Here is a 20,764-nt window from a genome sequence, read left to right as displayed (position 1 = left end):
ATAAAATTCGACTTTTGATGCCTTCTAAATATATTTTGCAGTGAAAAGTAACGAATTTTATCATCTTGAACACTTAAACCGGCGCTTGGCAAGTGGACGTGGGCCGCATGGGGGGGAAAAGGAGAGTGATCGCTCTTTCTCCTCAGCGCCACTCTATGAGGACATATGTCAAAGTCTTTGTGCTGCAAGCATCGACCAGCAAAAAAAGGGGAAAAAAAACAACATTTGCATTTCAAGCTTCTCATCCGTCAGTCGCTCTGCCCCGGGCCGTCCATCTGACCAGGTAATGTATACACTTGATCATCTATGCACCTTTTAAAAGTCCTCCTTTTTTCTAGCTTCACTTTCTCTTGTCGCCTCCTTTTCCAGCTGTCCGGCTCGCTAACGAGCTAGAGGGGGGCTAATCCGTTAGCGTCGCTGGATGCTAAATAATTAGCCTGCTAGCTTTGCAAATTCTTCACGATTGAGCCGATTACAGGAGCACAAGAAACTCGTATTTTAATCACGATAAATACACCAGAAAAAAAAATTAAAAAGAGAAGCAAATTTGTATTATAAAAAAATGCCTTGTAATTTATGTTCAATCCACTAAGCACAATTGTCTTTCAATATCTCCTAAACTTTAATTATGACAATTTTCGTACATGTCGAATAATAGTATGTTTTTGGTTCAACAGGATTTTTGTCTGTTTTATATGATGTCTGATGTTTTCAGACTGTCCCTGAAGGCATCACGTCAAACCCAGTGTTGCCTTCATGTTCAGACTGAAAGTACAACTTTCCAGTGAAAACAACTAAAAACTTTAAAAAGTTAAAACTTTCACATTTATTTTAGTCTTGTCATTGATGTGTATGATGTAGGGTAATAGTGTCGTTTGAACGCTACCATGCCAAATTAGATTTTCTTACATTACTACTTTTATATTACTATTTTTATATTACTAGGATGTATTTTAGTACGAGTGTATTTTAATCTGTTTTAATTCACAGCTTCCATTGTCTTCCATTATTTTCTGTTATGTAAAGCAGGTTTTGTGAAATGCACTATATGATTAAAATGATATCGGATTATTGCTTGCAGGGTGGAGGTGATGAGGTGTGAAGATGGAGGTTCCTGAGTATTTGGACTTGGACGAGATCGATTTCTCGGACGACGCTGTGGTCAGTTACACACACACAGACGCGTACGCACACACCTCCTGGTTTTTGTGATGTTGTCATTAAGGCCTGACCAATATGCAACAAATGGAATGATTTGAAAAGGCATAATATCAATTAAATCGGCTGGGTTCTAGTTTTTATTAGCCTTGTTGTGTTTTTTTCAGTATTCGGTCTCGTCGCTGAAGAACATTCCAGAATTGTCCAGACGAAACGATGCTCAGGCGGAGGAGAGAGCTGGTAAAGTTGCTTCGTGTGTTAGCTAATGCTAATATGTGTGAACTGCATTTCAACTAAGCTTTCTTCTCATACTTCATTCCCTCCTCCATTTCTGTACTCCATCTCCACCCTTCTTTTTATTCTTTCTCTGCTCTGTAGCGTCATCCATCAATTGGAGTCGCGGCGTGGCGTCCCACGTGGGCATGGTGGGAATCAAACCCGCAGCTGGGACCGAGGCGCACAGTAAATTCCGTCCCGTGAAGCGGGTTTCTCCTCTCAAGCATCACCCTGAGACCAGAGAGGAGCCTGCCGGCTGGGACGCCAAGGTCCGAGAGCAAGACCAGGAGCGAGGAGCGGGCGACGCTAGACCGCCCGCCAAGGACCACAATCTGCCTTCTGATCCGATGGGAGGGAAGATGGTCGATGGCGCCGGTGTGGGTTCGGGTAAATACAACGAGAATTTAACTTTTAAACTCCAATCAAGTTTAACCCAATTTGGCTAGCTTAATGCTAATATATCAATACCAAATGCCATTGGCAGACTATCGGAAATTAGCGTCAGTATTTTTGTAAACACACATGAAGCAGCAACACATATCGCGCATATCAGATCATTTTCACGATCATTCGGGTGGTGTGAAAAGTGTCAAGGATCTATTGTAAATTTTCTTCAAAAACATCTTTCAGAAATGGTTTGCTTTTTTTTTCTCCAGCAGGCACGATCCAAGGGGGCAATCTGGGTGTCCTGGGGGAGCTGGAGCACTACGACCTGGACATGGACGAGATCCTTGACGTGCCGTTCATCAAGTCGTCCGGCCAGCAGACGTCGACGCTGCCGAGGGCCCTCGACAAGCGGCTGGTGAGCTCAGGCAGCGTGGGCGGAGCTACGCTGGAGCGACAGCGTCGGCAAAACAACAACAAGGATGAGGACAACGGCAGCAACGTGGCAGCGCAGGTACACGTACGCGTGCACAGACAGCCACGTCAGCAAAATGATCTTCTCTTCATTTTTGCTTTCGTCTCCTCCTCCTCTTCCTTCTACAGATGTGCGTCCTGTCTCCCCTGAAGTGGTCGGATCTGAGAAAGTCCAAGTCCCTGGATCCGGACCTGCAGCACCTTCCTCGTTCTCAGTCCTCAGGAAGCTTCCAGCAGCAGCAGCATCATCTTCATCACCATCATCATCAGGAGGTGCCACTGTCCACTTCCTCCTCGTTGCTCAGCTGCTCCTCGTCACTCTCCTCCTTCCCTGAGGGAGGTAAGGACCCCATGATGGATGGGGACACACCTGCTCATTAACATAGCTTCACCTTTTCGGACAAAAATTGTAACAGCTTCGATATATAGATCTACAATAGATGCAGTAGATATACAATAAATAGATGGAGAGAATCTGCAAAACCATCGAGAATAAATAGCTCGAGAGTCCAGAATCTGTCATGAGCTACTCACAGATGTTTTCAGGTCAGACATCCCGATGTGCTAAATATCAACGTGTGCTTGATTGACCCAGACAAGCTGCTGTCGGCCAGGGAAGCACAAAACCACAACCAGAGGCCTGGCCTGGAGCCTCCAGCAGGGGGCGGCAGCGTCCTGTTTCCCCTGCAGGCCAAGCAGGACGCTGCCAAGCTGTGGAGCCCCGCAGCAGGAGGAGGGGGAAGAGGAAGGGGGGGCGGAGCGGAAGTGGACGAGGAAAGCAAGAAGCACAACATCATCAACATCGTCAGGGAAGGTCAAATCTCATTGCTGGTGAGACATTCGCACGCCGCTGCGCCGGACCTCGAGGTTGCGATAGCAAATTATTCCAATGTGACGTCATCACGTCTTCCCGTCAGCCTCACCTGGCTGCCGATAACCTTTCGCTGATCCGCGACGAGGTGGGCAACAATCTCCTGCACGTGGCGGCGGCTCAGGGCCACGCCGAGTGTCTGCAGCATCTCACGTCTCTGATGGGCGAGGACGGACTGAACGAACGCAACCAGCAGCAGCTCACACCCGCCGGGCTGGCCGTCAAGGTCCGTTCGGAGCGGCCGCCTCCCTTTGCCATCGGGTTGTGCTTGAGCGTTTGCCTTTCGTGTGCGCAGAACGGTCACCTGGAGTGCGTGCGTTGGATGGTGAGCGAGACGGAGGCCATCGCCGAGTTGAGCTGCAGCCGAGAACATCCCAGCTTGATACACTACGCCGCTCGCTACGGACAGGTCGTCCGCTGTCCTGACCCTCTCTTCCTGTCGCCATCCGAATCCAATTTGTGCGTTTGTGTGCGTAGGAGAAGGTTCTGCTGTGGCTGCTTCAGTTCATGCAAGAGCAGGCCATTTCCCTGGATGAGGTGGACCACAACGGCAACACAGGAGTACACGTGGCCGCGCAGTACGGACACCTCACCTGTATACAGGTACAATCATCTTTCTGACTCAGATGATATCAAACTGCCGCAGTATAGCGCCAACTACTGCAGGGGAGGACTTAGTCAGAATTATTATTTTTTATCCCTTCCATATTGGTGGCTGGTACCAGCAGCCTGCTCGATAGCCCGATACTAATACCTAGTATCGGTACCTGGTATCGGTTCTTGCTCATCCCACAGATATTACTCGAGTACAGATCCACATACATAGAGTAGACATAGCAAACCAGTTTAAGGGCGCATCACTGCCATCTCCTGGTAGTGTACCTTCATTGCAAGGAAACCAGTATGAATTGATGTTTTGATGTTTGCTGCTGTCATCTAGTGGAGGGAGTGCTGAAGTACACTCAGTCTCCACTTCATATTGTATGTTATAACGTTTGTTTTTACAAATTCCAACCACACATGCCAATCCGAAACTGTGATGTGGATAGACGCTGGTGGAGTACGGCTCCAACGTGACTGTGCCAAACCAGCAGGGCGAGCGACCTTCACAGCTGGCAGAACGTCAAGGTCACAGCCCGTGCGCCCGCTACCTGGTTGTCGTGGAAACTTGCATGTCGCTAGCATCGCAGGTTGTCAAGCTGACCAAGCAGCTCACAGAGTGAGTCAGTGCGGGAAAAACACGCCGACAAACATTCAACTCCCGGCTCGTGAAGCCTCGTGACCAAACGTGCGGGCATGTGTGTGTTGCAGACAAGCGGCTGAGAAGGCAATACTACAGAAACAACTCAACAAATTTGACACCAGGTATCTCACACACACACACACTGTCTCGTACGCAACATTTCCACACAGTGGAGTTGTGTGTCATTCTCAGCTGTCATCCGTCTGGCACGGAGGCGTGGCCTGAGATGGTGCTGAGCGTGGAGGGGACGTCTGCGGACAGCGATTGGCTGGTGCGGCAGGAGGCGGGGCTACGGAAAGACACCTGCGATGCCTCTAGGGTCGGGGCGACGCCTGGGGGTCCGAGCCGGGAGGGCCCGCGCCGGAGCGGACCTGCGGCATCGGCAGAGAAGCGCGAGCAGAAGCTGGCGCGCCTGAAGCAGATGATGCAACGTTCACTTAGCGAATCGGATTCCGACGCTGCTCCCAGACCCGATAGGCCCACGCATCTGCCAGTCAACGATGAAGAGCCCGCCTCCAAGCACCTCCACCTGGCAATGAGGAAGCACCTCCCCCCGGCCGACAGGAAGCCGATCCCCAAGCCGGTCAATGGCGTGGCCTTCAGCCCCTCCGAGGCAACGGACGCCACGGACGACGCCGCCAGCCCCCCCAAGGCGGCGGCCACAAGTCCCAAGAGCGCTCTCAAGTCGCCGTCGTCGCGCAGGAAAACGGCACACAGCCTCAAGCTCAGGGTCACCTTTAATGAGCACCTGCACCAGGAGGCGGAGCCTAGCAAGGCAGCACCCACCACCACCAAGGAGTCCATGCCCACAGGAAACTCGGAGGCAAAAAGACCCTTCGGGGCGCTCAGGTCTATTATGGAGACGCTCAGCGGAAACGCAAACAACAACAACAACACGCACAACACGCCACACAACCAGCACAAAAACAAGAACAGAAGCACTAATGTGTGAACACTTTTTTTTGCCATGGCAACAACTTTTATAATCACACACTTATTCATGATGTCACTTTTTTTCAAACAAATGTATTTAAAGCAGGTTGTCACATGACATATCACTATGGCAACACTCTTCAGGACATTTTTAAGTAGCTATTCAAACCAGGTTGTCGCTAAAGCTAAAATCTACCCGCTTCAATCTTTATTTTCATCAGCATTTTCACCATATCTTGTCAATAAGGCAACAAACAAAACTTTATTTAAACCAAGTTGTTCTGAACTGGTTGCCATAGCAACGTCACTGTTCACTATATCTTTTTCCCAAATCACTTAAGACTTTTTTTTTTGGTCACACTCATCGTCATATGCGGGAATCAAACTTATGAAGACAGGCAAGTGTACCACTACACCAACTTTACAGCACTTGCTTTACAGCTGCCAATCCGCTAGGGGGCAGCAGTGAACCCGAATGAGCTGCGATGACATCCTTGCAATTTGATTTGACGCTTGGACAGGTGCGCTAAATATTGTCTTCGAGGCTAATAGCTCCGTGGTCTTATGACAAAATCAAGAGATGCCACATGTTATTTTTATTCCTAAGAAGCAAATGAGGTAAAATGTCACAAAAATTGTTAGCACTTTTCATACCAAAAACACATTAAAAGTTTACTTGTATTTCTCATGACCTTTGCTCTTTTATTGCAGATTTTGATGCTATCATGCTCCCGGGTAGCCATATTAGCATGTTGTTGGTGTCACACTGGTAAGTAACTTGTTTGCATTTAGCTTGTGTGACTCATTCTCACTAAGTGTGCTTTGAATTGAATTATTATCATACAGCTCACAGATTCTCCCAGGTTTTTGATTAGCATTTAACCTGCCAGTGTTTAACTTACATTAATATACAGCAGTTTGCTAATGATTTGGACTGTGTAGCATTTAGCTTGTGCGACTAATTCAATGTTAAAGTAACCTTTAAGTGAGTGTTTATCTTTTAATGTTAGCATGTGGCATTTAGCCAGGGGCCAGCCTCCCCAGTATGGTTATCAGAACATTTATATCAGCAATTTGTCCATCTGACTCCCAGTGCTAAGCTTGTTTTAGCAAGAAGTATTTCCCCAGCTTCTTTTACAGTTTACCTGATTAGCATGCGACCAGTAAATTTTCTATTATGTTTAGCTTGTTAGCATTTAACTTGCATGACCAATATTTCTGTGTTAGCATATTAGCATAGCATTTCATGTGTGTGGTTGCCAGTGTTTAGGTTATCATTAAGCTTGTGTGACTGCCAGTTTTTAGCTCCTGTTGGTTTGTAGCCTTTAACTGAATACATGCTCTCTAAGTGCTGTCCAATCGATGACGTTGAATTTATCACTTAGACATGTGCAGCACCGCATCCCCCCCTTTGAGCCCCCACAGGTGTCAATGTCGAAAACTAGCATGTTGTTTTTATTCCTTCCTGCTAAAGCTCGTTTGGCTAATTGTCACGTTTCATATTCGCACGTGATGGAGGGCGCCATTAGGCCGGCACCCATTAGGGCCCCCGTGGGAGTGTGGGGGCCAGTCAGGAGGCGGCATCAAAGGCCAATTTGCCAGGCAGACATCATCAATTGAGCCTGTTAAGTGGACCTTTTTGACGCCTTTTAAAACGAGTGCAGCGCTCAATCCGCTCAGGGCATCAATCTTGCTAGCTTACGCCTTTTAGCGGCTTCGCAAATGTCTCGGTGGACTTTTCAAAGATTTGTGACGGTCAAAACATTTGTCACTTTGAACACAAAAAGATTCGAGGGCAGTTTTCACTTTATGATCCAGCAGCCGAGACTAGCTTAATCGTTGGCCAGCTGCTAAAGGATGACGACGGCTTCCCCCAGTATGCTAATTGTAGCAAAACGGCTAATGTCAATAACTGCTATGTATACGGCATATGTTAATACATTTGACAGCTTCACAGAGAATTCATCTTATCTTTTTTATCTCTACTTCCTTCCATTATCTTTTTTTCCTCCCCTCTTTTTGAAAAAAGTTTGGACATCCCTGTACTAAGCACTGCTAGCCTCACATGCTAAACGCTAACTTCAGGTGCAGCTTTTTTTCTGGACGCTTTCGGTTTTGAGGTCGAAGGCTCGAATGCTGCTAATTGGTTGCGTGTTCAGTAAAGGGGCGGGACTTTGTTTGACAGGCGGATGGGGCAGAGGGGGAGATGGAGGGTGTGGGGGGGCAGAGGGGGAGATCGAGGGTGTGGGGGGGCACATATAGATTTTTCCGTCTGTTGTTTTTTTTTGTATTTATGTGCTGCTGTTAGCCAGTCAATCACATTTAATTGACAGCTCTGCGCTGGGGGGCTGAGCTGGGATGACATGACTTTAATGCCAGAGGGGGGGGCACCACCCCGTCCCACTCAGTTCGCCCCCCCCCCCTTCCGCCGTCAACAGCATTAATTGATGTAACCACGGCCATGATGGATGCTAATCAAAACAACCTTACAGAAAAAGTCGTTAACAAATGCAAAATGGCCACCGGATACCAGCAGGGGGCGGCATCCAAACGTTTTTGGGTTTTTTTGCTGGGCGGCAGCCTTTAGGGATGGGGTCTGTGGGGTGTCGCGTCATGCGGTCGATTGCAGTTGACGGCGAGCATGAGAACACCTTGTTAGTGTGTTTGTACGCCGCTCCCGCAGGACACCACAAAGCTACGCTAAGATACACCCGTTCTCGCCACATCGACCGCTGCAACTCGGCGTTAAGCTAGTGGGAAAATGTCAGTGGAAGGCCTACGTTTTTTTTTTTGTTTTTTTTTAAAAATATATATATTTTTATGTCCACAGTTGAGATTGGTGATTGTTAATGCATGACATCTAACATTGGCTACACTCTGGGAATTTAGTCTGTGGCTAAATAAGACATCCTAACATAAGATTAACATTGGATAAATGTTGACGTAAACCAAGCGCTGAAATAAAAATGGATTGAAAATGTTTTCAAAAAACAGAGCCACAGCAGAATGAAGAACGAGCCACCTGTGCTAGCTAAATCCTAACATAAGCTTGACATTTGGGGCACCACACAAATTAAACGCTAACAAAAGCTACACTTTGGAAACCCCATAATAGCATACGCTAATGCTAGCTTTGTTACGAAACCAACACAAAGACATGATCTTAAAATGATTTTAATGGGAAAAAACAAGATTGATTTGACTGTTGAACATTAAGGAAAAAAAACGGTCTTCCAAGAAATATTGAGATGCTAAGACAAGTGTTAACACACTCACCTAGTGGGACAGAAGGGGCACAAGTTGTTCCCGCTGGTCTGGATCCAGTCACGGATGCAGTCCTTGTGAATAGTGTGAGCGCAAGGGAACAGGTGGCGGCTGTTGGAATCCACGGCCTCCTGGCACATCATGCACAATTTACGGGACCCGGCGCCTTGGGCTGTCTGTGGCAGCGCCAGGCCCACATGATCGCCCAATTGCTCTACTGACATGCCTGCCAGGGTCCCGCGGGCGCTTTTCACTTGCTGCAGCAGGGACGTCAGCTCCGCCCTGCTGCATTGTGGGAAACGCATCCCCAGCTTGTCAAGGACCTCGTCCAAGCGGCTGGAAGAAGTGGCGGCCGGCGGCGTCGGGGAGTGGCTGAGAGGCGGGGTCGGGGAGTGGCTGAGAGGCGGGGTCGATCTGGCGTGGGACGGTGGGGGGCGCTGCGGGTGGAGTGGGAAGTGGCGCAGGTGAGGCTGAGGGGGCGGTGGCATGCGGTACTGAGGCATTCGCTGGGGTGGTGGCATAGGATTTAGTGATGTTATCATCTGTCTGAACACCAGCTCAACCTATGGGGGGGGGGGGCAAGTGTGTTAATGAAAAGTATCATCAAGATTGGCTGCAGTTGGTGAAATGTGCGTGACGGTACTTTTGGTATGTGAGGCAGTGCCGGTACGTTGATGCGTGGGAGAGACTCCAACTCGCGTCCTTCCTGCAACTGTGCCAGGACCTCCTCAAAGCGCGTTTCCAGCTCTGCCTGGATCCTTCGCACTGCTGCTTCCTTGGTTGCCCAGCTAGCCTTCTCCTGTTGTCGGAGTGACAACACGTACTCGGACACCTGAAACATGTTTAAGCATGTTCATATCTGGTTGCTAACTCGTGCAGTTAAGTATGTAGCATTGGTTCATCGACCTCAATTGCTAACTGTGTTTGCATGTAGCATTTGGCCGATGACTCGTGACTTGCCAGTGTTTCATGAATGCTAGCATGTGACATTTAGCCTGTACGTTAGCATCTAGCTCATGATGGTTTCCCGCTACGTGGTACCTCTGCAAGCCAGGCCTGTATACGCTCCATGGCGACGTCTCTCTGTGTCTCCACAGCGTTGACCTGGTCTTGCAAGGCGTGGCTCTCAGCGTCTTTGGCTTCCTGCCTTATTCTGTCCATCTCCTCCTTCAGTTCGTCCAGCTCTCCCCGACAGCGTCGCTGCTCCTCATTTAGCTCCAGTGTTTGAGCAGCTAGCTTAGCAGCGCTCTCCTGTAGATCCTTGGACAGCCTGCAGGCAGCAAAGCTCGTTCGTCACTATAACATACATCTTGTTTATTTAGCAATTTAGCCAGCGTCTTGTTAATATTTAGCCAGTGATTCCCGACATTTAGCTTATGTTAGCATTTAGCACTTATGTGACCTCCTCTGTTTTTAGCAGAGGTTACTATCATCTTAACACGTGCCTGTCCCTATCGTCCTCTGCACGGCTTTTCTCAGCACAGGCTTCCTGCTTCTTGGACAAGAAGTTCTTGCGCGTGCTTTTGGAGTTGTTGAGCTGCAGCTTCACCCGCAGCGTGTCAAGCCTCTCTAGCAGAACCTGCACCAACAAAGAGTTTAGCTTGTGTTAGCTTTTAACGACGTAGCATTTAATTGAGACTGTTTATCTATTGTTATCTGGTGACTGCCATTGTGTCTTAACATGTAGCATTTAGCTAACAACCTGATGCTTCAGGGTGGTCTCAACCTTCTTCTTTTGCAGCTGCGCTATGTACTTTGGTCGCTCAGCATCCTCAAGCTGCCACTGCTTGACCAGGTTGCTGTGGTCCTCTTCGAGCGCGTCACCGCACTCTAACATGGTCGCCAGCTTCTCCTCCCAGTCGTCTGCTACGTTGACGCCGGCGTCAGCCAACGTGATGATATCCGACGCGACGCCATCGGTCTGTACCGACTTCTCATGCCCAATGGTGTCTGTTGAGAGAGAACGTCTTAGCATTTAGCTTGACACACCCAGACTTTAATTACTGTTAGCATGTAGCATTAATTGACTTTGGTGATTAGTTTGTGTTTGTCACACGGGTTCTTGCAGGTTAGATTCTGGAAGTTTGATTTTTTTTAAAAATAGCTAAACGAATATAACAGAAGTCTATTGCTGCCACGTCAAAAAAAAAAGCAATATAACATTAAAACGATTAATTTCACCGTTTAATGTGACGTGATTAGCATGTTAAAACTTTTAAAGTTGAACTCTGATTCAATTTGAATTCCAGTTTCTGCCGGAATAAAATTAAGTCATACAAAATTACTAACCCCAAAAGTAAACCCACGTGTTTAAAAAAGATTTTAAAAGACACAAAACCACGGCCAGTATTCCCGAGAGCTCTGCCAGTGACCTGAACTGGAAGGAGTTGCCTCGTTTCGTTTAAGCAAATGCAGAAGGCTAATTTATATGGTAACTTACACGTAATAAAGTGAAACTTCTTACGAGACTACCAAACCTTGAACTTTTTGCCCGCCTCGCGTGGCAGCAACACGCTTTTATTGATAATGATGATAAATTACGATTGTCAGGTTTTTGTTTTGTTTTGTTAGAAACGTAGTGACATGAAAACGTTACCTTCCGTGGTTTCATTTTCAAACAGCACTAGATCCTTCACGGTTTCCATGTTATCTATACTGACAGCGCGAAACCAAAAGTCGTCTGCTTTCCTGGACCGGACAGAAGTATTTACTCACGCGACTAGTTACGACGAGTTGGACTGATCAGTAAATAACATTTGAGTAACTCCGCTAATATTTTCTTTAGCAGAGTCCTGCTGGCGGAGTTACTTCCGGTCACATTACCACGTTGGGCACACCACCTGACTCCTCTGCCCCGCCCCTCCCGATTGTCAGTCACCCGCCGCGGAGGTTAGCTCCTGGCTGTAGCAGTTAGCCGTCATTGGGCGTGCTACGTTTGTTGCCTCCGCGCAAATCACCCCGCAACCACATATGCAGTCTATGGCGGCCACAGCCAGGGACCCTCCGCTGAACCACAGCGACTTCCAGGAGCTGGAAGACACCGAGGACCTGTTCCTGGAGCTGGCGGGCGGCCCTCGCGAGGTGAGTACTGATGGAAGAGGGCTGGGCTGGGCTTTTCAAGCTAGCAGCGGACGGAGGAAGAGAGCCGTTAATCATTACTCAACTGGCTTTGATAGACTACGCTGATGTGTCCATCCTTTTAATCAAAAGCAATTTATTTTTTTGTAACTCCTTGTATCTTGGAGTTAAATGTAACTACGGAAGCTGCCGAGGGTCTTTGCGAACACATCGGATTCTGAGGTGCGCGTGCACGCGTCAGGTGACAGGCACGCAGGTGAGGACGGAGCGTTCACGGACACTGGGGCAAAATAAAAGCTGCACAAGCACAGTTTTTCTACTATATTATCTGTAAACATCTCAATTATTGTCTTGTGTCGACTTGTAATGAACTACAAAACACTTATTCGTGGTGACTTAAATGTGATTCGTTTTTTTTTTTAAACCTTGCCAGTGACATATTGAAAGTCCGAACCATTTAATGCCCATCCACTGGGTGACAGAAAGCACATAATTAACCTCTTCTTCCACACTTTGTGACATTTTTGTTTGGTCAAAATAGGTTGTGTAACACTGATTTGGATTGAGAGTTAACTTCTTTGTTTAACTTTTTTTGTCTGGTCAGCACTTGAAATTCTTTCCCGCTGATGAGTCTTCCTGTTTAGCAGATTTGTGTTGAGTCAGACCTATGGAAGCTCGTTGTCATTTCTTCCTCTTCATTTAAACAAAATATGCTGCCATTGTGGGGAATATTCCAGACTTTTATACCATTGTTATTTGAATGTGTTGGTACAGTATTCAGACAAGTCTGAATAATTGCATGCTTTGACCCTCAAGTGTAGTACCTCATTTAACCACAACAGGCTAAGCAGCACTGAGCTCCATTAGAAGACGCGCGGTATTATTAGGAGCAAGACAAAGAGGCAGAGAAGGTCCCGAACTAATAATGGTTGTTGTTCCCCCTGAGCAGAGGATGTGAAGTACGAGTTATTGGAAAGTTAGCTTGATAGTTAGAATAGGAAGCGCAAGCTTAAGATGTTGCAGGTTGGTGTTTACTCAAGAAACGTTTTGGATAAATTGCATATGTCCCATTGGTTTTAATTTGACATACACTATACTCGAGTAACTAATCCTGTTAAAAAGAAGGCTCCATTTTTCTCTCTATTTCTGCTTTCTTCTTATTTTTGCACCTGCTTTGCCTGTCAAAGTGACAACAAAAGATGCATTTGAGTGTGACGACTTACTGCGGCTCCTCACTTGTGTCAATATTGAAAGACGCTAACCGCCGTGTGACGCTTGCATGTGCCCTGAGACACGCTTCAGGTGCTTTGAACGACTCCGATTTGACTTGTTGTCCCTGTGTCACTTGCTGTCTGTCCGTCCGTCCGGCCTCAGGAAGTGTACCCGAGCAGTGGGAAGTCCAACGGGCCCAAGCTTGACTTTGACGATGACGCAGATGATCTGTTTGCCGGTAGGTGCTCACTGGATGATGTCATAGAGTGGTGCCGGGACTTTTATTTGCTCTGTGACCAAGCTTGTAACTCTATTTATTTGGCTGTCAAATCAATATTTACCATATAAATGACTTGAAAGACAATTAATTTGTTCCAGAACCCCTTAAAAGAACTGTCCTTCTTTGTTACATGTTTTTAATATATAACAGTCGCGCTCATTTTGTTTGTATTCATTTTGCTTTTGTTTGTTTGATTGCCTTACGTTAAATGTCTGAAATTATATCGGTGAAGGTGGCTGTCGTGTGAGGTCAGTTAGGGGGGGAAAAAATGCACAGTGTATAAAGAAAAAGTTCGAAAAGATGACACGCAAATGTATTTTAATGTTAAATCCAACCAAACTATACTGAACAATTGTACAATATTGGAATAAGTAATCAAATCTAAGGCGTTATGCAGAGTTACTACATTCAAACAGCGCAACCAAATGTTCGGCTTTCAAATATAAACACATCGGCCGCCATTTTGTCTCGTGTGCGCGCTTGGTAGAGGCCACAGAGGAAGTGTCACTGGACAGCCCGGAGAGAGACGTCTTGCTGTCGGACGGCCCGTCGCCCGCCATCACCCCCATCACGCCGCCCACCTCCGTCCTCACACCGCGCTTAGGACACGGCCACAACGACATGTTTACACACTCTTCCTTCGATGAGGTAAACATCCACAAACAGACACACTCGTGTTCACATGTACATAAAAATGTGTGTGTTACTGTATCTTCAGCTCGAAGAAGAGTCCAGCGACACCACGTTGGACATTTCCATCTCTGTGTCGGACCCCGAGAAAGTCGGTGAGTCGGTCCTCGCCATCCTCTCCTGAAACGTCCTCACCTCAGTTGGCTCGCAAGACTCGCTCGCTTTTGCTGTTCCCAGGCGACGGCATGAACGCGTACATGGCCTACAAGGTGTCCACCAAGGCATCATCGTCACTGTTTAGGCTTCCCGAGTTCTCGGTCAAGCGTCGCTTCAGCGACTTCCTGGGCCTTCACGGGAAGCTGGCGTCCAAGTACATGCACGTGGGCTACATCGTTCCTCCCGCTCCGGAGAAGAGCATTGTGGGTATGTTGCTATGGCAACACAGACATGTTGACCACAGTCATGTATGATGCATGTCATGTAGGAATGACCAAGGTGAAGGTCGGGAAGGAGGACCAATCGTCAAACGAATTTGTGGAGAAGAGAAGGTTGGCTTTGGAGAGGTATGATGATGTCACATGTCCAATTTGTTGTTGTTGCTGCTGCTGAGTCTTGCGTGTTAACAAAATGAGCTAGTTTTGACTCACCTGGACTTATTTTGTCACGTTGTGGCGCAGGTACCTGATGCGCACGGTGCAGCATCCCGTCCTGCTCAAGGATCCCGACCTCGTGCAGTTTCTGGAGAGTTCCGAGGTAAATCAACAAACCAAACAAACAACACACCCCACACCGAGATGCCTTCTGGGACCAGGCTGGTGTGCTTGGGGGGCGCGGCCTACCAAATAAATGGCGGTCTGTCAGCGACTTAACAGATGAATTGTGGGACGCTTGAGCGAGCGCGGCGTCCCGTCCGGCCCACTTAATGAAACGCAACCAGGAGGGGGTTATAAATGAAAAGCACCCCGTGGTCCCCAACCCATAGCCCCCCCCACCACCTTACCCCCCTTTCATTTAGCCTCCATCAACGAGGACCCCTGAGACCCTGCCTCGGCTTAAATGGTTTTGAGGGGGGTTGGGGCAGGACCACCAAATGCGAAAGTAAACTTTTCCGAAATGAAGAAAAATGAGCTCTCTCGCTGACGCTCGGATTTAATCTGGAATGCGGACGACGTTCCAATCGCTTTGAGGGTGGGGTGCAGAATGACGGGAATTAAAGAGGGTGTTGTGTTGGGGTGGGGGGGTGGCGACAAAGTGATTGTGTCGAAAGCGAGACAGCGGCGGCTAATTAAATGGGGAGAAACAAACGTCACGAGTCGTTTTGTGTCACCAAAGACCGACACGTCGCCGGCTTTCTCCATTAGGGGGCGCCGTCATGCCGTTGCGTTAGCATGACTAGTATGCGTTTAGCACACACACGCAGATGTCCCACAAATCGGTTCATTAACACAAACGATAAAAATTTATTTTGAAAGAAACTTGAATGTTACATAATTCAATTTTATCCAATTAACCGATGGAGTCATCACAAGAAAAATTGATTTGAAAAAAATATTTGATAGCTGCAAACCTAGTATGGTGTTGCCTCTGTCCTGTCCACTGTCCTGCCTCTTGTCAAGTTCTGGTTCGACCTTCGGCCCCTTTCACGCCGCATGCCCTGTAAAATAGTTGTCGTGGATTTCAATGTCATCATTGCATCCCCTTCCTGTTCCTCCACTGCGCCTGTATGCACGTGTTCCAGTTGCCGCGGGCCGTCAACACGCAGGCTCTGAGCGGCGCCGGCCTCCTCAGGATGGTCAACAAGGCGGCAGACGCCGTCAACAAGATGACCATCAAGATGAACGAGTCGGACACTGTGAGTTGCTCTGGGGCTGGCCGATTGGCGGGTTTGTAACCTCGAGACTGCGATGCGCGCGTTTGTGTCAGTGGTTCGAGGAGAAGCAGCAACATTTTGAGAATCTCGACGCACAATTGAGGAAACTTCACGTCAGCGTGGAGTCACTTGTGGTTCACAGGAAAGGTAAACAATGCAAGCGTGCGTTAGAAAATATACCTAATATGAACGTGTTTGTAAATGTGCGTTTTAAGTGTGTGCTTGTCGATGACCTCACGAATAATTGTGCGCATGTGCAGAGTTGTCCCAGAGCACGGCACAGTTCGCCAAGTCAGCGGCCATGCTGGGCAACAGCGAGGACCACACGGCGCTATCCCGAGCTTTGTCTCAGCTGGCTGAGGTGGAGGAGAAGATAGAGCAGCAGTACCAGCAGCAGGCCACCGCTGACTTCTACTTCCTGGCCGAGCTGCTCGGAGACTACGTGCGCCTCCTCGCAGCTGTTAAGGTGCGTCACAAAAAGAACGTGTACGATACATGATGACGTGATGTCTGCGTGTGCAGGGCGTGTTTGAGCAGCGCGTGAAGGCCTGGCAGAGGTGGCAGGACACTCAGCTGCTCCTGCAGAAGAAACGAGAGGCCGAAGTCAAACTGCAGTTTTCAAACAAATCCGACAAGTTGCAGCAGGCCAAAGACGACATCAAAGAGGTAAGAAGGCAACAGGTGACGTCAAAAAGGAAACTAACACACCATTATTGTCGATATTATATCATAAAATAAATTAGATATGATATGCAAAGCTCATTACGTTGTAACATCCAAGACATAGAACTAGGAAAATCAAAGAGGCAAGGCGAGCTTATCACCTGCCCCTCCCCTCCCAGAGTCGTCCGCATGCCACGTCCAGCGCGATGAAACAAACGCACCTTTGCTACTCACTCAAGTGAAAAGTTTTTGTTTTTGCGCCTGAGGAATTTTACCAAACGAAGAAGAAGAAAAAATACTTTTATTAGCCCGTCAGCCCACAAATTCAGCCTGCGAGGCGTCTGTCAGAAAGCACACGCACTGTCGGGGGTCTGCAGTTAGCAGAGGAGCCGGGGGGGGGGGGGGGGGGGGGGGGGGGGGGTTGATGTTGTTGCTGTCAGAAGTCAATGTTTGGCAGTAGAGTTGCAACAAGCTTTTATTTACTACGCATGGACACACCAGCGACTACACACAACGCGCGCACACACGAGAATGCGCACACACACATTGGTATGATTTTGTTTGCCCTTCATTAAAAAAAAAAAAAAAAGTCTTGAGTTGCGATGTGCTAACATGGTCACCTTGTTAACGTGTAACAATTGTAATATTGCTCAGTTTTAGTTAGCATAGTGTCTGCAGCCACAATGCCCCCCCCCCCCGTGAGGCCGTGCATGAAATTGACAGACTTGTTCTTGCTTTAGAAACAACCAAACAAAGCAAGGGCTCAAATTTCAGTTTTCATTTCAAAATCAATTTCATTGAGAGCCAATGAATGAAAGCATTCATTCTTTTATTTTCAGCAGTTTTGGAGGCACTGATAATGATTTTTACTTTTTGAAATTTGCTTGAATTTTTTTTCCCCCCCCATCATGCCTCGCTGCTCCAGGAAATCGAAGAGGTAGGACTCTAAGCTCCGCCCTATATGACGTTCTCGGTGTTTTTTAGCATCCTTTTCTCTTATTCATCCTACATTTATTTTAATTTTATGGGGTTACATTTTAATCTGGTTATTCTTATATGATCACAATCCTTCATATTTATGATAAAACCTTCGTCATTTTTAGTATGTTATCTGTTTTATATTTGTAAATTTTGCCTCAGGTAACATGAGTGAAGATTTTTCTTTTTTTGTCACGTGACACATGACAACTGACACATGCATGCGCTTCATCACACCATTTCACAAATACTAATAAGTGGTTACATGCCATCCATTGACTATTTATATATTTGCGTAATTATGTCAAGTTTGGCCCTCTGCTGGACTCGTGATAAACAGGTTATTTCTTTTCTGTATTTCCACCGAAATGAGCCAAAATAGCAATTCGGAGTGGCCTTTTATTGCGGACAGCCAAAGGGAAACACTCACTAGCATAGATTTCTATTCTACTAAGAAGTTAAATACAACAGAAGTGTTCTTTAGCAGCGATTCTTTCTTACACCATTGGAGGGAGCTAGCGCACCATTACTTGCGTTAAAACACTTTCCTCAAGGGTTTATAAATCTTTTTGTGGCTCATGACGCTTACGACGCTAACGTTCCTGTGTTGCAGTTGGAGGGCAAAGTCCAGCACTGTGAACGAGAATTTGAGCAAATTTCCAGAATCATCCGCCGGGAAGTGAGTCGCTTTGAGGTAAGCCTGCAACAAACAATGCGGCCACGCCCACTTTGGTATTTGTAAACAACCTCGTTGTCGTTTGGGTCATTGCAGAAGGAGCGAGTCAATGACTTCAAGAACATTATCATCAAATATTTGGAAGCCCTCGCGCTCACGCAACAACAGGTAACAAATGTTTTTTTTTAAAGACATTTTAGTGCACTATTTTTCCCGTCCAAAATTACACATATTAGGTTTTCTTTTTTACACTTTGTCTAGAAATATTTTATAGCAGATCTTATTACTTATTTCTGTTGAAATACATTGATACATTTTTCATGACCCTTGCATACCCCTAAAAGTATATTCAAACAGGTTTTAGTACATATATGTCTATAAAATATTAAAACTCGCTCATTGAGTTTTTATATCTATAGATAAAATTATATATCGCACTTTTGTCTACAAAATATGTTTTGAAGCACTTTGTATTTTTTTGTACAAAAATGTATGACTTTGAACTATTTACTTTTATATGTTTATTTAAAAATAATATATCGTTTTTAGATAACTGTATTATGATGGTAATGAGAATTATATTCATATTTGCGTGTTTGTGAACAGCTGATAAAGTACTGGGAAGCGTTCTTACCAGAGGCCAAAGCCATCTCATAGACCGCCCACAATGCACCTGGCCTCCTCCTTTCCTATACGGGGACTGTCGGAACTCTTACTACTCCTCCTCCTCTTTTTCTTCTTCATCACCTGACCGGGGCACAGCTTCTTTTTCCCCCCCACGACACTTGAACGACCTCCACTTTGTTTTTCATGAATCTGTGTCAGCTTTTGGCCTTTCACCAAACCTTCGTGTCTTGTTAAGTGGCAAAAGAAAATCACGTCAAAGGCTCACTCTTGAATTGCTCAAATTATCACATTAATTTTAAAAACGCTTTCAATGTTTACAATCATTTGTTTTTGAAGTTTCACTTACCGGCTAACCTTATCAACAACAACAAAACGCTGAATTATAGATGTAGCTTGTACTTTTCTCCGATATTTTTGTCTTTTGGGAGCAGCTAAGCTAATCAACAAAATACTAATTTATTTCCGCCAAAATGTGAAATCAGAAGAATGTTCATAAAAACGTGAAAAAGCCTCGATTGCTTCATTTTTTCACTTTGCTTAAACACTCAAATGCTATGCTAACGAGCCGCTAGCTAGTGTGAAGAGCATTTCAATATCTTAAATTGTTGTCCATCCTATTTTTGTGCTGATTCTTCTTTGTAATGTTATTTGATTTGAAAATACGTTTTTCAAATTTTCCTGTCAACTGGTAAGCTAAGCATTAACAATCTCAATGTACGAAAAAATTCAAGTGCGAGTCACTTGTGACGTGCTAGGTCCATTTCTGCTACAACCACATAAATGTAAATTTGACTACTGTCTAATCTCTCTGATTAAGCTTCACATGTTAATCAAGAATTATTTTCTTTTCAGAGCAGCTAAGCGTACCATGCTAGTTAATTGTCACGACTCACCAAAATATGAAGTGAGGAAAGTGGCCATTAGTTGCCAAAACATCACTACTGTAGAACGTTTCGTTACTTTTTCAATGTAAACCACTTAAATGCAATGCTAGCTAGCAACTAGCTAGAAGGGTCACTCTTAAATAGATTTGCACCACTTGTTTTAATTTATTATTTTTTTTGCCCCTTAATTGGACTTGATTTCAGCGTTTGTCTTTATTTTTGCCAACTTTTTCATATTTTGCAACTTTACTGTTAAGACATTTGGATGTGATGAAAATAAAGAAATTATCCTCATCACTCGACTTGAACTCATTCGAACGGTAAAACTCTTTTTAGTACTTCACATTTTGCGGTGACGTATGATCTTGCCCTGCGTTTGCCACATTTTCATGTTCTCACTTTGTGTTGCGTAAGCCGGCGGCGGCAGATAATGGCCATGATGATGATTAGGAGGAAGATGATGATGATGTCGGTGTTATGTCCTTGTTCATTTTGTTATCACTTTGTTATCATATTAGCTGATGCAGCACAAACCCCCATACAGACCCCCCCCCCCCCTGAAATGATCAAGAGCCCCCAGCAGCTGATAAGAAACAACACAGAAAACTTTAATTATTTCTGCTCTGTCACTGAGGGACCCCCTTAACCACCTCGAGTGCACCCACCCCCCTTCACACACACACACACACACACACACTGTAGAACCCCCCCCCACCCACCTCGTCTGCCCTTCCCCCACTCGATATCCACATCTGACACGGGCTAAAACAGAAAAGGGGGGGAGACAAATCTCAGAAGACCACCACGTTGAAATTGGACCAGTTTGTCATGCACGACACTGACAGTCACGCGTACACACGTACGCGTGTGCGCTAAGTACTTTGGGTTTGAACTTTTCCGGTCTGTAAGAATATTTCACTTTCTAAGTTGGTGGTCTCTAAGTATACTGTACCGGTCTTATGTCACGTATGTGTTCTCTTTCGGTTCAAAGGTTTTTAAGTGTCCTTCACGTACTAATTGTACTTACTAAAGTTGAAGCAACTCTCAGGTTCTAAAGTACTGTAGTACTAAGGATCCAATGTACTTGTTCATCTTCTTCATTGGGAGTCTTCAGGATTACTTTGATTGCTAAGGCGCCGGTTCTCTCGATGTCCTTTGGGACTTTGAGATATTTTCGTGATTGCCTTTAGGTGTGCATCAGGGTTCGAAGGTATTTTAGTGGCCTTCAGGTTGTGTACTTGGGATGCGGTGCTGTAAGTCTAC

General features: G+C 46.2%; 3 protein-coding genes across 8 annotated transcripts; 2 read left to right on the top strand and 1 right to left on the bottom strand.

Annotated features, from left to right (window-relative positions):
- The first annotated feature begins 118 nt into the window (after positions 1-118).
- Positions 119-10,558, top strand: sncaip (synuclein, alpha interacting protein). Of its 3 annotated transcripts, none has more exons than XM_088375588.1 (15): positions 119-283; positions 1,082-1,161; positions 1,326-1,398; positions 1,537-1,821; positions 2,094-2,332; positions 2,422-2,632; positions 2,888-3,123; positions 3,210-3,389; positions 3,459-3,572; positions 3,641-3,766; positions 4,213-4,382; positions 4,475-4,528; positions 4,599-5,957; positions 6,051-6,108; positions 10,345-10,558. In XM_088375588.1, exons 2-13 carry the CDS (start codon positions 1,105-1,107, stop codon positions 5,356-5,358), a joined length of 2,505 nt encoding a protein of 834 aa, XP_088231714.1. In that variant the 5' UTR covers positions 119-283; positions 1,082-1,104; the 3' UTR covers positions 5,359-5,957; positions 6,051-6,108; positions 10,345-10,558. The 3 variants fall into 3 exon arrangements, with proteins under 3 accessions (XP_088231714.1, XP_088231712.1, XP_088231713.1); XM_088375586.1 differs by having other exon boundaries at positions 121-283; positions 2,091-2,332; XM_088375587.1 differs by lacking the exons at positions 6,051-6,108; positions 10,345-10,558 and having other exon boundaries at positions 121-283; positions 2,091-2,332; positions 4,599-6,027.
- On the bottom strand, positions 8,498-13,103 carry rnf214 (ring finger protein 214). 3 transcript variants are annotated; one of them, XM_088375677.1, is made up of 6 exons: positions 12,905-13,103; positions 10,306-10,553; positions 10,049-10,182; positions 9,645-9,873; positions 9,247-9,435; positions 8,498-9,166 (listed from the first exon to the last, which is right to left on the bottom strand). In XM_088375677.1, the coding sequence occupies exons 2-6, from the start codon at positions 10,438-10,440 to the stop codon at positions 8,612-8,614; spliced, it is 1,242 nt and encodes a 413-aa protein (XP_088231803.1). In that variant the 5' UTR covers positions 10,441-10,553; positions 12,905-13,103; the 3' UTR covers positions 8,498-8,611. The 3 variants fall into 3 exon arrangements, with proteins under 3 accessions (XP_088231803.1, XP_088231801.1, XP_088231804.1); XM_088375675.1 differs by lacking the exon at positions 12,905-13,103 and adding an exon at positions 11,200-11,768; XM_088375678.1 differs by lacking the exon at positions 12,905-13,103 and adding an exon at positions 10,893-11,092.
- On the top strand, positions 11,382-19,798 carry snx2 (sorting nexin 2). Of its 2 annotated transcripts, none has more exons than XM_088375657.1 (14): positions 11,382-11,684; positions 13,056-13,131; positions 13,661-13,821; positions 13,892-13,958; positions 14,041-14,226; positions 14,288-14,366; positions 14,481-14,556; positions 15,542-15,655; positions 15,727-15,820; positions 15,934-16,139; positions 16,196-16,339; positions 17,928-18,008; positions 18,087-18,158; positions 18,597-19,798. In XM_088375657.1, exons 1-14 carry the CDS (start codon positions 11,574-11,576, stop codon positions 18,645-18,647), a joined length of 1,518 nt encoding a protein of 505 aa, XP_088231783.1. In that variant the 5' UTR covers positions 11,382-11,573; the 3' UTR covers positions 18,648-19,798. The 2 variants fall into 2 exon arrangements, with proteins under 2 accessions (XP_088231783.1, XP_088231784.1); XM_088375658.1 differs by lacking the exon at positions 11,382-11,684 and adding an exon at positions 12,549-12,704.
- Positions 19,799-20,764: the final 966 nt, after the last annotated feature.

Source organism: Syngnathus floridae, chromosome 5 (genome assembly GCF_059516105.1).
Source record: "Syngnathus floridae isolate MCC-2025c chromosome 5, RoL_Sflo_1.0, whole genome shotgun sequence".
NCBI lineage: Eukaryota > Metazoa > Chordata > Actinopteri > Syngnathiformes > Syngnathidae > Syngnathus > Syngnathus floridae.
This window is presented reverse-complemented; position numbering and strand designations above follow the sequence as displayed.

Excerpts from the sequence above, each read along its gene's own strand:
- sncaip (XM_088375586.1), top strand. The coding sequence starts at position 1,105 with ATGGAGGTTCCTGAGTATTTGGACTTGGACGAGATCGATTTCTCGGAC. Across the intron at positions 3,767-4,212 it reads GACACCTCACCTGTATACAG|ACGCTGGTGGAGTACGGCTC; the intron begins GTACAATCATCT and ends TGATGTGGATAG. Across the intron at positions 4,383-4,474 it reads CTGACCAAGCAGCTCACAGA|ACAAGCGGCTGAGAAGGCAA; the intron begins GTGAGTCAGTGC and ends TGTGTGTTGCAG.
- rnf214 (XM_088375675.1), bottom strand. The coding sequence starts at position 11,248 with ATGGAAACCGTGAAGGATCTAGTGCTGTTTGAAAATGAAACCACGGAA. Across the intron at positions 10,183-10,305 it reads AGACCACCCTGAAGCATCAG|GTTCTGCTAGAGAGGCTTGA; the intron begins GTTGTTAGCTAA and ends TTGTTGGTGCAG. Across the intron at positions 9,167-9,246 it reads CACTGCCTCACATACCAAAA|GTTGAGCTGGTGTTCAGACA; the intron begins GTACCGTCACGC and ends CCCCCCCCATAG.
- snx2 (XM_088375657.1), top strand. The coding sequence starts at position 11,574 with ATGCAGTCTATGGCGGCCACAGCCAGGGACCCTCCGCTGAACCACAGC. Across the intron at positions 18,009-18,086 it reads GGGAAGTGAGTCGCTTTGAG|AAGGAGCGAGTCAATGACTT; the intron begins GTAAGCCTGCAA and ends GGGTCATTGCAG. Across the intron at positions 18,159-18,596 it reads TCGCGCTCACGCAACAACAG|CTGATAAAGTACTGGGAAGC; the intron begins GTAACAAATGTT and ends GTTTGTGAACAG.